Consider the following 12,539-nt stretch of genomic DNA (forward strand, 5'->3'; position numbering starts at 1 on the left):
GGAATTGAAAAGTTTTGATGGATTCAATTTCGATTTTTAGGTGATACAGATTGAAGATTATCTATACTAGAAAGATCTTTACGAACCTTGGTCGGGGTGAAGCCAGATACCATGACCACGGAGCCGTAGAAGCTCAAGGATTGTTAGACCAATAATCGATTCAGAAAATCTAATGATTTTGACTTAGGCCAATAAGATGTTTTTGATACACCGCCTTATTTGAAGTGGAGTCATTTACTTGGTATTTTTAATACAAACTTTTTTCAAAGCTTCTTTCACGTAAGAGTAAAGACATCCTAAACAACTCACAATGATTGCTAAATACATCTTAGTCATGATAATGTAACTTTCATTTTAGCCAATTTTATATTTTTAAGCGTTGTAGTCAAGAAATTATAACTATAATTTTAGTTTTAATAATTTTTTTTTGTCCACATAAAACTTTATGTTCAATTTTCATCTTTGAGCTATTATTTCATGGAATGCATATAATCAGGAACACGACCGTGACAACGACAGGTCCCCTTTAATGGGTTTATTGTTGGAAGTAATTAATTAAAGTGCAAGTAAGAAATAGGTTACAAGTAGGAGGAGGTAAAGATTGATAAGAGGTAAATTATAAAACTGTAATTTAGAGCCAAGTAATAGTATAATGGTATAAGTATTCAAGGGCATTTGGGGCCTCCTCTTTTAGTCTTCCATTCATTGTAGCAAGGACAAGACTGCTTGTTTCCATAAGTCCCATACGGCACACACAAGCATTTGGCACAGCATTTCTGGCAGAAGAACATGCATGGCTTCTTGAACGCCGTCTTTGAGCATCTCCCCGCGCATCGACCTCCACACTCTGCAACCATATTTTCTTACCCTTTTTCCTTTCTTTCTAAACCCATATTTTTTTAAACTAAACCAAATTGTTTTTACCTTCAGGTTCCAGGCTGCCTTCAGTCACTCCATGCTGAAATTAGGCACCCAACATTGCATACATTACTTTCCAAATTGGATATTCTTATAAAATGATAATAAACTTTGATGGTACCATGGGATCGGGATAGTTGCTGCTGCCGCCACTCTGGGGCTGTGGAGTTGGAGCCTCGCTGATGCTCTAAACATACCCACAGAAATTGACTAATTAAGGGGTTGATAATAGGTTTATAAGTAAGGAATAGTATCATTGTGGAGCCACGAAAGCTTAAGTTGAGAGTGGACCATATCATATCATTGTAGAGCATCATGGGTTTGGACGAGCAAGACGTAAATAATCGTTAACTAAAAAATGTTGGTCGGGAGAAACTTACATGATTTTGTGCTAACAAAAGGCAATTGAACAACATAACTGCAAAAAACATCTCCGTTACTTGCTTCCTCGCCATGCCAAACTCTATAACTGGCTACACTAAAGAGGGAGAAGGAGAAGGAGAGAGATTTTATTGATGATTCATTGAGTGTACATTATATATATATATAGACACACACTTAAAGAATTAAAAGAATCATAGTTTCCATGAATGCACCAAATTGGGTTCGATAGATAATGTTTTTTTTTTGAACCTTTCGTTTCGTACTTTTCCTCATCAAAGTTTTTAAAACACATCTGCTCGAGAGGAGAACGATTTGGTCCTTAAAAAAGATTTAAGTTATAAAATGATAAAAAATAGTTTTAAAGAAAAAAGAATGTTATAGATAAAAATGGTTGAAAATGATGGGAAAAAAGGAGAGGAGCGGTGATGCATGTGGTGGAGTCACATGTGTGGGTTTGGAGCTTCCAATTCCGAACCCAAAAAGGTAATCCAAGAAGAGAGAAAGACAAAGCTCACATGCTGCTGCTTTAACTGTTTCGGTTTGCCTTTCCAACAAAACTAACTCAAATGAGAGATAGAGAGGGGAGTTTTGTGAGGGTATTCCATGCGTCTCGTGATCACTTTTTGTCTTCTCCCTCTATTTCGACTCAGCCGCACATCTCACCCACTCAAACCAAACAGTGTGTCAGTGGTCTGAGAGAACTATTTCATCCCTACCATTATCATAAAACATCATATTTCATCTATGTTCTAGTCCGGGTCGTTGTCTCGTTTTTGGTCCACTTTCTAGGTTCTTCTTTTATTCTTGTTTGTTCTTCAAGACACTCTTCTTAGGATTTATATACTAGCTATGAACTTAGACAACTTATGTCCGAGGCTTCATACGTTTCCAGCGACACAATTTGAACCTACGTCGAAGGCTTCATGCGTTCCAAGCAATGTAGTCTAAGCTTGGATCCATGGCTTGCCCTGTTATACAGCCTGAATACTTATGCCCAAAGCTTCATACGTTCCAAGCGGCATAATCTGAATACCTACACTCAAGGCTTCATACGATTCAAGCAGCGTAGTCCGAGCCATGAACATGTTGTACCGTGGGAGGCCTTAGGAGGTTCTTGATTCGTGGCTAAGGTAGTTTACTCTCTTCTTGCTCCTATATGGCCCTAGATTATTCCCCATGAAAGACCAAAAAAGGTAACGGGATAGAGTACCCATAACTCTCAGTTCTTTGTGTTTTTCTTTCGTATATTCTTAACTCATACTTGGTTTAAGGTTCGTACAGAAATCCAAGCGATTCCAACAAATATTTCTTAAGAAAAGTCTAAGATGGCCACTTACCTTGTTGTTGACATTCGAGACCTCCGTTCTCGAGCTTTCAGTATCTGAATTACCTAAAATTTTCTTCCACAAATTTCTTGGTGTCTAGTTTTTGGAACCATAAAACTTTTCATGAGAAACCGTCAGAAAGAGGGTTAAAATTGAGAAAAACCAAGGAAAAGTCACGATTTGGTCTAACATGGTTGGTTCAATTGAACCGGCCACGTCATCAACTTCTACCTCTGGAAAGAAGAAGACATGCGTGACTATGGTCGTCGACGCCTAAAAATACTCCTCCACAACTTCATTCTCAGTGTTTCTCCCCTCGATTTCTTCATGAAACCTAAAGATGGTGTTACAAGGAAGAGCTAGGAATTAAATTTATACCTTCTTGTAGATCGTAGTCTAAGATAATTTGCCTCCAAAGTTAGTCAAAAATATGATTTCTCGTCAAAGTTTAAAACAGGGGATTCTTTATTGGGCAGCAGATTCCAGGGGTTTTCAAAGTCCAATTTCTTCATGGAACCTCTTCCTTCAAGTTAAAGGAATTAGTTTGGAGGAACATCTTTGAGTATGGGACCTTAACTTTTAAGAATTGTTCTCGGTCTATAACTTGTTTGAGAAATGCAAAACTTCCTTTTATTGGACACTAATTGGGATTGGTTTCACTCGACGAATTGGCTTGCATTCTCGAATTGAATTTTCAAGCTTTCTTTGAAATCTTCAATGGCGGCCTCTATTAGGGAATAGGTTCATGGCTCTTTCAATTCCTTCATAGAACTTGTGGGTAATCTTATTTAGAAGCTGTAAGAACAAGTTTGAAGGGAAATAGTGGACAATTACTCTCGAATTTGGAAGAAATCTGAGAGTAGGATACCCAAAATCTAAATGCTTATTACTTGTGATTAGGAGCTCAATTCAATTTTTTGATGATTGTGCATGGCTGGGAATCTAACTTACTCATCCACGATATTTTCTCGTAAATATCTTGAAGTTCAAGAGTACTTTGGTAATTTGCAATTTATGAATATTTTATTATTATTTTTCTCAAAAAAATCTAAAATTTTTCTAAAACTTCTTCCTCTTTATGGTCATTTTTTACCTCTTGGAGTATATTCCAAATTTCTTTTAGAATTAAAAATTTGGTAAAAATTAGAAAAATGATTTTTTTTTCCACCTACTTTTTCCTTTCCATTCCTTCTTTATAGACCTTAAGTCCTTAAAATTACTTGTGAAGTATAGAAATGACCTACTTAAATCCTTGTCGTTGCTTAAATCCCAAAGCAACAAACAGTGATGGATCTTCACTATAATCAAAGATTTTCACTAAGGAAAAATTCTATTGATATTGTCAAATTAAGATAAAGAGCGTGAGCTTGAAATTTCTATTGATATTGTCGAATTAAGATAAAAGAACACGGCCTTGAAGATTCTATTAATATGACCAAATTAAAATAAGAGCATGACTAATGAGATAAGACAATTGACCTTTACAATGATATGATTAAGTCTACTTTAAACATAAGCTCTGGTTGCTTTACTTTTGTTTTTTACAAACAAAAACAAAAAAAAAAAAAGAAAAAAATTAATAGAGATAGTGTCTTTTACTTATATATCCATGATATTCTCTTTAATTAGCTAACATGGGACACTCCGACAATATTAATATAAATTATTGAACTTAGTTAACTACATTAAATTATTAGGTATTGTTGTGTGATGAAGCTAACATTTACCCCGGGCCCAATTATGAAAGGATGCATATCTAGACCCCGACCCATAGTTGCTAAAGTGAAAAGCATACTACAATGAGGTGCACCCTGACAAGGAGATTGTAACACCCAAAGTAAAGATAAAAGTACCAAAGAACCCAAGGAAAGAAATTAAGGCAAGCAAGGACAAAGACTTTGGATAAGTCATCTCAATACCCTAATAAATAAAGGCAATCGTGAGTTATAGTCATTTAGTTTTTTGGTTTCCTATTGAAAATGTTTACCGAAACCACCACACCTAAATGGTGGTGAAAGTTCTCTATTTATAATAATTTACCGTATACAAAATTATGGTAAATTACAAATAATATGGAAAGAACAATAAGAGGAAAGAATAATAAATGAATACAATATTTATCTTTAATAAAAGGGAAAATATGGTAAGCCGTAATGTAAGGCAAATGGCAACTATCCTTAACACCCCCCCCCCCCCCCAAGCATCGGATTTGAACGAACATGAAGCTTGGATCTGAAAAATTCGAAAAGAGGTCGAGAAATACTTTTCATGAAGATGTTAGCAACTTGTAGATGGGAAGGTACATATTGTGTGCGAAATTTGCCAGCGATAACAAGTTCTCGAAGGAAATGATAATCTAGTTCAACATGCTTGGCTCGCTTGTGAGAAACGGGATTAGACCTAAAAAGAAAATAACACTTTTGTTGTCACATAAGAGTAAATGCTGCTGTGAAATAGGGATCTTGAGGTCATGCAAAAGATGCATAACCCAAAGAAGTTCAACAACAGTCGTGACAAGAGCACGATACTCAGATTCATAGCTGAAGCATGAGACAGTAGGCTGCTTTTTGGCACTTCAAGAAATGAGATTGTTACCAAGATAAATAGAATAGTCGGATGTAGAACGACGAGTATTGGGACAAACAGCCCAGTCAACATTTGAATAAGCGACTAGCGTACTAGGAACAGTGATGGACGAAAGATAAGACCAAAGTGGAGTGTTCCTTTGACATAGCGAAGAATATGTTTGACAGCAAGAAAGTGATCTGCAGTAGGGGCATGCAAGAATTGACTGACAGAATAGACAGCATAGGCAATATCTTGACGTGTAATAGTCAAGTACTGAAGGACTCCAACAAGAGATCTATAGAGAGTAGGATTAGAGAAAGGAGAACCATTAGCAGTCAGGTGTTGAGAAACAACCATGGGAGTGTGAACTGGTTTTCTATCGAGCAACTGAGCATGAGTAAGAATATCTCGAACATATTTTAACTAACTAATAAAGAGACCATCAGGAGTGGGGGAAGCTTCAAGACCAAGAAAGTAACTGAGAGAACCCAAAACGCTGGTAGCAAACTCAGAATGAAGTTTGCGAGTAAAGCTGTTAATAAGAGATGAGTTGTTATCAGTAACAATAATGTCATCAACATAAAGAAGCAAATAGATAAGGTTAGATTGCTGATGAAAGAAAAAGGGACGTGTCAGCACGACTGCAAGAAAAACCAAGTGGGAGAAGAAATGAGCTAAAACGCTGAAACCAGGCGCAAGGAGCTTGCTTTAAGCCATAAAGGGTTTTCTTTAATAGACAAACAGTTGGGTTTTATGTCCTAAAACTCCTAGTTTGTAAACAAAGACATTCTATTTTCAATAAAGTTATTATTGATGTTTATATTGATGTTTATTCAGTAAAGATTGTTATTGAATAAAGTGAACTTTACGATCATTAATCTAAATCCAATAAACTAAGAACACTCTGGCTATAGTATGATTACTTGAACTATATGTAGAGACATAAAAGTGGATCAAGTTCAAGTATATAGTCAAAATGATCTATAGTATAAGAATAAGGCTTAGTACCTTATTCTGGGGACACTATGGATGCGGCCCACTTTTGTATATGATATAAACAATGTGATTACTAAATTGTACATGTGAAGACATGTGAGTGGGGGCGTCCTATGCAATGAGTATTGCATAAGATCGGACCATGAAGAAAATCACTATCTCTTTATAATGTCGTTTACTATTGAGATTGATTTTCTTTTCATTCGATGACCTAGGTAACTCGATCTTAATCTTGAGCTAACCATGAACTCCTGTTCATTCGAAATTATCCTTAGATTTGCATGGGTGAGAGTGGCTCGAGTACGCCGACTCAATAGGCCTCCCATTTCAAGGGTAAGACTGGGTGAATAGGTGGGGACGTGGGGTGCAAGATGGAATTCACTCCTACCCACTTTTAGGGATAGAAGAGAGGTAGTTCCCTTAAGTACTGACTCCAGGTCTTGAACAAGGGGCCCCACCCACTCATTAGCCTAAAAGGGATTTGGTTTACTGGTTGGACCACAAACCAATTGTTCATAAGAGGATCAGTGGGACATAAGGAACAAGAAATAACTTCAGGGGTAAAACGGCTAATTGACCAGCTCTAGTTACGAACAACCTGTGAACGATCGACTTACTAATCATGGTTATATCAAATGGACAGAAATATATCTATAGTGAGGGGAGTGCAACTACTAGGCTATAGTGGAGTGTCCTAGTAGTTAACGAATGTTGGCTAACAAGGTTAATGAGTTTAACCCGTTAATCTTGGATCGTTGGAGCCCATGATCTATAGGTCCATTAGGTTCCTCGCCTAGCTCATATCGGACTAAACCATAGAATGGTGTGACGAGTGAGTTCGAAGTGTTCGAATTCAAATTTGAGAATATGCGCTACATATATACGATATATTTAACTGCATTTTTGTTTTATTTACGAATTAAACAAAAAGAGAGAATTTGAGATATTTAAATAAGATTTAAATATCTTAATCAATTATGTGTCGGAATTGATTGGGATTGACATTTGAATTAATATTAAATATTAATTAAATAGTTTAATTAATCATTTAATGTTACTTTAATTTGAAATTAATTATTCAAATTAATTGTTGAATTAAAATGAAGAAAGTCAAAATGTTGACTTCATTTAATAGAAAAATCCATGTTAGTGGAATTTTGAGGTGTCAAAATTTGGTTTAACCAAACTTGCATGTTTGCCCAATAAACACCACAAGTTTGAGTGGAATTTAAAGTGTCAAAATTTGGTTAACTCAAACATGCATGCTTGCCACATAATCCCAAACACTTAAGTGGAATTTTGAGTGTCAATATTTGGTGATCTCAAATTTGCATGAACATGCAAACATGACTCTTTAAATAGAGTGATCATGGTACATGGAAAGTCTTCTTCCTTGAAAAAGACCTTGAGAAAATTCTCACAAGCTCTCTCTTCATATATGCTAAATTCCTCCCAAGTTTAGTCACTCACCGGATTCCACAATCCCGTTCTAAAGCCGGAGGATAATGGAGAAGACATTAGTGGTGGTTCGAAACCGGTTCGTGAGGAAAAAAGAATTTGAACTACAAAAGGTTAGTATTCAAATTCATTAAGTTTTAATACTTATGAACATGCTAGTTATTTATTATAATTGATGTTCTAAAAGTGCCTAAGATCCAAATTGTTTCTGCATGTGTTATATTAACACCATCAATTAGTATCAGAGCAAATTTTAGGCACTTTATTTACATTAATTTGATCATGGTGGGTACCATTTAATGAATGAAATTTTGTGGTTGCTAAAGTGGATGGTTTTGGTTTTTGCATTTTTTTATGCTTCCATTTGATACAATTATTGTAATAAGCCTGATGTGTATGGGCTTTAATGAATGAAGAAAGGTCTGTAATTTTTATGGAGTCATTAGAGTCCATTTTAGGTTGTAATTGATCGAAAATGGAAGAGATAGCAAGTTGAACCGAAGAAGAAGATGGAAGAGGCAGTTCGGGTGTTTTTTCTGCCTTTGGAGTCTGGTTCAACGGTTTTAAGGGTTGGTTCGCCCAGTTCGTGATCCTCGGGAGCGGTTCAAGTTATTTTTAATTATTAATGTAATAATTTAGTTAATTGCTTGCTTTAAAATGCCAAAACCAACCCACTTTAGTGTGTTTAATTAATTATGCATTATGAATGTATGTTTTAATTAAATAGAAAATGTATATGCATAAAGTATGTCATATAGATTTAAAATCCCACCATAGGCTAAGCATGTTTCATGCATTCCAAGTATGTTATAAGTGTTATAATGTATAGTACGCATGTTTAGGGTTCCATGAGTGATAGATATAAATTGTTATATTATTGCATGGAATGGATGATTATATAATTGTTATATAAAGCATGTTAGATGCATGTTATAGGTTATTTTCAACGTCATAAAACGAGATAGACGTTAAAATCTATAATGAAGATAAGTGCATGCTCACTTAAGGTTAAGAACCAAGCACGATCAATTTTAATAGTTAAAATAGGTCGATGTCTTGTAAAATTGTGTTTACAAGAAAGCTCACCTAGCACGATCTTGATTAAGGCTGGAGATACTTAAGTTGACTGTTTACGGAACACCTACTATCTGGAGATCGGACCAGTACTTGAGCTTAGTTAGCCCAGTTTTATGAGCATGCTTGAGCGATGTAAGTTTTGGAAAAATCACCTAGACTTAGGTTATATTTAATTAGCCGAAATATACCTAAGTAATGAGTATACCCAACCGTCTAAAATACTTAGTGTGAGGAAATAGGCATATGAGATACATCGTTTTCCTTTTCACGCTCTCTGAAAAATTCACACCGTGAGATTCATGCTCGGCCTCGTGTCGCCCTGGGAGTGTCCTCCATTCGAAAGGTATTTGCATGAGTCAATAACAAGGTGAGTAGAGAAAGTATTTATAGTAAGTAGAAGAAGGAAGTATATCAATACGTCCTTTGGTCTCCACCACTAGGTTGCACCGTGAGATTCCCATGTTTCGCCTGCATGTTGCCCTAGAGCAACTACCCATTCGGAGGGTCGTAACATGGGAGTCGAAATAACGCAAACTCTAGAAATGGATAGAATTTCTTAGGTCCTTCCCAACTTTGGCTTTTTCATTCGATAGCATTGTTGGGACCGATCTATGAGGTCTGAAATTGGTGGTTCCCAACTTTGGCTTTTTCATTCGATAGCATTGTTGGGACCGATCTATGAGGTCTGAAATTGGTGGGTCACACTTGCGAAGAATTACTAAGAGTTAGTATATTCTTGACCAAAATAGCGATAACTAAAACACTATAGGAACAACGAAGAATTACTAAGAGTTAGTATATNCTTGACCAAAATAGCGATAACTAAAACACTATAGGAACAAGAAAGAATTACTAAGAGTTAGTATATTCTTGACCAAAATAGCGATAACTAAAACACTATAGGAACAAGAGTTAATTACTAAGAGTTAGTATATTCTTGACCAAAATAGCGATAACTAAAACACTATAGGAACAAGAGTTATTCTGGGATTAGTGTTTAAGTCAAGAATGTCTTGGTTTAGTGAATGAGTGATTGACTGCTACCGAGAGTCAAGAATGTCTTGGTTTAGTGAATGAGTGATTGACTGCTACCGAGAGTCAAGAATGTCTTGGTTTAGTGAATGAGTGATTGACTGCCCCTCGGTAACAGTTGCTCTAACTCACTAAAGTATCGTTGCAAATTAATAATTTTATGGGTACATTATTACATTTGGTAAAACTGATTGGATTAAACAAGATTAAGTCAAATCACTAATAGAATTTTCTTTATATCACAACATGACAAACTCAATAGTAAAATTACTCGCTTTCTGAGAAATTAAACAGCGACAATTACGCAACTTGGAAATCAAACCTAAACACAATACTGGTAATTGATGATTTAAGGTTTGTTTTAACTGAGAAATGTTCTCCAAACCCCAGCTCAAATGCAAACGGAACAGTTTGGGATGCGTATGACAGATGAATAAAGGCAAATGACAAAGCCCGAGTGTACATTCTAGCCAGCATATCTGATGTTTTGGCTAAGAAACACGATGTTATGGGTACTGTTAAAGAGATTATGGAATCTCTAAAAGAGATGTTTGGACAACCGTCCTTCTCCCTTCGACATGAAGCCATAAAATACATTTACAACTGCCGTATGAAAGAAGGAACTTCAGTTAGAGAACATGTCCTGGACATGATGGTCCATTTCAATGTGGCAGAAGAAAATGAAGTTATCATTGATGAGAAGAGTCAAACCAGTTTTATCATGGAGTCTCTTCCGAAGAGCTTCTTCCAGTTCTGTACGAATGTGGTGATGAACAAAATAGAATATAACTTGACTGCTCTTCTCAATGAGCTACAAACTTATCAGTCTCTCTTAACGAACAAGGGACGTACAGGAGAAGCAAATGTTGCTATCTCCAAGAAATTAAAACGAGGATCGTTCTCCAAAAATAAATCTGAACCTTCAACTTCTAAAAGTGTTTTGATGAAGAAGAAGGGTAAAGGAAAAAATAAGATTCCTACTCACCACAAACACTAGGCTCAAAAGGCAGATAAAGGAAAATGTTTCCATTGCAACGAAAATGGGCAATGGAAGAGAAACTGCCCAAAATACCTTGGAGGGAAGAAAGTTGAAAAGACACAACAAGGTAAATATGATTTACTCGTTGTAGAAATATGTTTAGTAGAGTACTCAACTTGGATACTAGATTCAGGGGCCACTAATGAAATTTGTTCTTTTTACCAGGAAACTAGCTCCTGGAGAATGTTTGCGGACGGCGAGATAACACTCAGGGTTGGATCAGAAGAGGTTGTCTCAGCAAGATCAGTAGGAAATTTAAAGTTGTTTTTTGGAGATAGATTCATTATATTAGACAATGTACCCAGGAGGTTGTTCCATATGAACACGTTCAATAAGAGTTCCATTGAGAAAAGCATTCTTGACATCAAGTTGTCGAAGAGACCATTTATTTGTGACTGCAATAGACAGCACAACACGGGCAGTGGTAGCTTTGACAACCGGACTAAAAGTGTTAGTTTAGTCAAGACCAGGAACCTGAGTATAACCTTTGGCAAAAAGAACGAGCATTTAAACGCTCGATGGATCCATCAGGCAAATATTTAACACGAAACACCCATTTAGAGCCCACGATGTTGGTGTTGGCAGGGCGAGGAACCAAAGTCCAAGTATCATTTTGTTGTAAAGCTCGAATTTCTTCATCTATGACAGCACTCAAGCAGGATTCTTAGCCGTAGATTTGAATTCTTTTGGCTCAGTGGGTGCAAGAAAAGAAGAAAGAAGTCTAGATGAGCCTAAAGTACCAATATTTGTTGGATGACGAGTCTTGAATTACCAATTTTGGCTCGTGTGATAATAGGATGAGAGCCCAAAGAAGAGGAATCAACAGTAGGTTCAATAGTGGTCGGATTAGAAGTCGAGGGTGGCAAAGCAAAACCTACACGAGAAGTATCAACCTGCACAGACTCATCCACAACGTCATAACAAATAACACACAAGGATGAACTGGATCAAGGAATGTGCGATGATGAAGTGATACGGGGGATGAATCAATAGGATAAAGATGTGGTTCCAAGAAATTTGAAACACTAAGAGAGGAAAGAGGTTGGGCCTGGGAGCTAGGGATAGCAGAAAAGTGAGTTTCATCAAATTGAGCATGGCGAGTGATATAACCCAAAAAAATACAAAGAATGCTGCGAGGAGAAAGTTTGTTAGGCATATAATCACGTAAGTAAGGATAAACATGACAACCAAAAGGATGAAAAGTGTCATAATGAAGAGAGTAACCATAGAGGAGTTCAAAGGGTGACTTACCTCCAAGAAGTGGAGTAGGCAACCAGTTGATAATATAAGCTGTAGTGCTGAAGGCGTCAACCCAAAAAGGAGGAGAAAGATGGGAGTGAAAGAGAAGGGCCAAGCCAGTCTCAGTCACATGACAGTGTTTTCTCTCAACACGACCATTTTGAGCAGGTGTATATGAACAAGAGAGTTGATGGTGAGCTATAATAAAAGGGCAGGTATGGTAAGCTATAATGTTAGGCAAATATCTAGATATTTGTCTTATAATAAACGATTCAACTATCCTCAACACTTACTCTCAAATTTCTTCTAAATTCGAGAGCAATTTTCTACCATTTCCCTTCAAACTTGTTCCTACCGTTTCTAAACAAGATTACCCACAAGTTTTATGAAGAAACACCCCACTAAAAGAGCATAGAACCTATTACCCCAATAGTGGCCGCCATTGAAGAACTTCAAAGAAAGTTTGAAAATTCAATCCGAGTTGTCGAGTGAAACCAATCCCA

General features: G+C 36.5%; 1 protein-coding gene across 1 annotated transcript; it reads right to left on the minus strand.

Moving 5' to 3' along the window:
- Positions 1-577: 577 nt before the first annotated feature.
- Positions 578-1,446, minus strand: LOC111480028 (protein GAST1-like). Its single transcript, XM_023124986.1, has 4 exons — positions 1,299-1,446; positions 1,040-1,105; positions 925-958; positions 578-847 (listed from the first exon to the last, which is right to left on the minus strand). Exons 1-4 carry the CDS (start codon positions 1,371-1,373, stop codon positions 666-668), a joined length of 357 nt encoding a protein of 118 aa, XP_022980754.1. The 5' UTR covers positions 1,374-1,446; the 3' UTR covers positions 578-665.
- Between the last annotated feature and the right edge of the window lie 11,093 nt (positions 1,447-12,539).

This window comes from Cucurbita maxima, unplaced genomic scaffold, assembly GCF_002738345.1.
Source record: "Cucurbita maxima cultivar Rimu unplaced genomic scaffold, Cmax_1.0 Cma_Scf00005, whole genome shotgun sequence".
In the NCBI taxonomy this organism is placed as follows: Eukaryota; Viridiplantae; Streptophyta; class Magnoliopsida; order Cucurbitales; family Cucurbitaceae; genus Cucurbita; species Cucurbita maxima.

Excerpts from the sequence above, each read along its gene's own strand:
- LOC111480028 (XM_023124986.1), bottom strand. The coding sequence starts at position 1,373 with ATGGCGAGGAAGCAAGTAACGGAGATGTTTTTTGCAGTTATGTTGTTC. Across the intron at positions 1,106-1,298 it reads TTTTGTTAGCACAAAATCAT|AGCATCAGCGAGGCTCCAAC; the intron begins GTAAGTTTCTCC and ends GGGTATGTTTAG. Across the intron at positions 848-924 it reads AGGCAGCCTGGAACCTGAAG|AGTGTGGAGGTCGATGCGCG; the intron begins GTAAAAACAATT and ends ATATGGTTGCAG.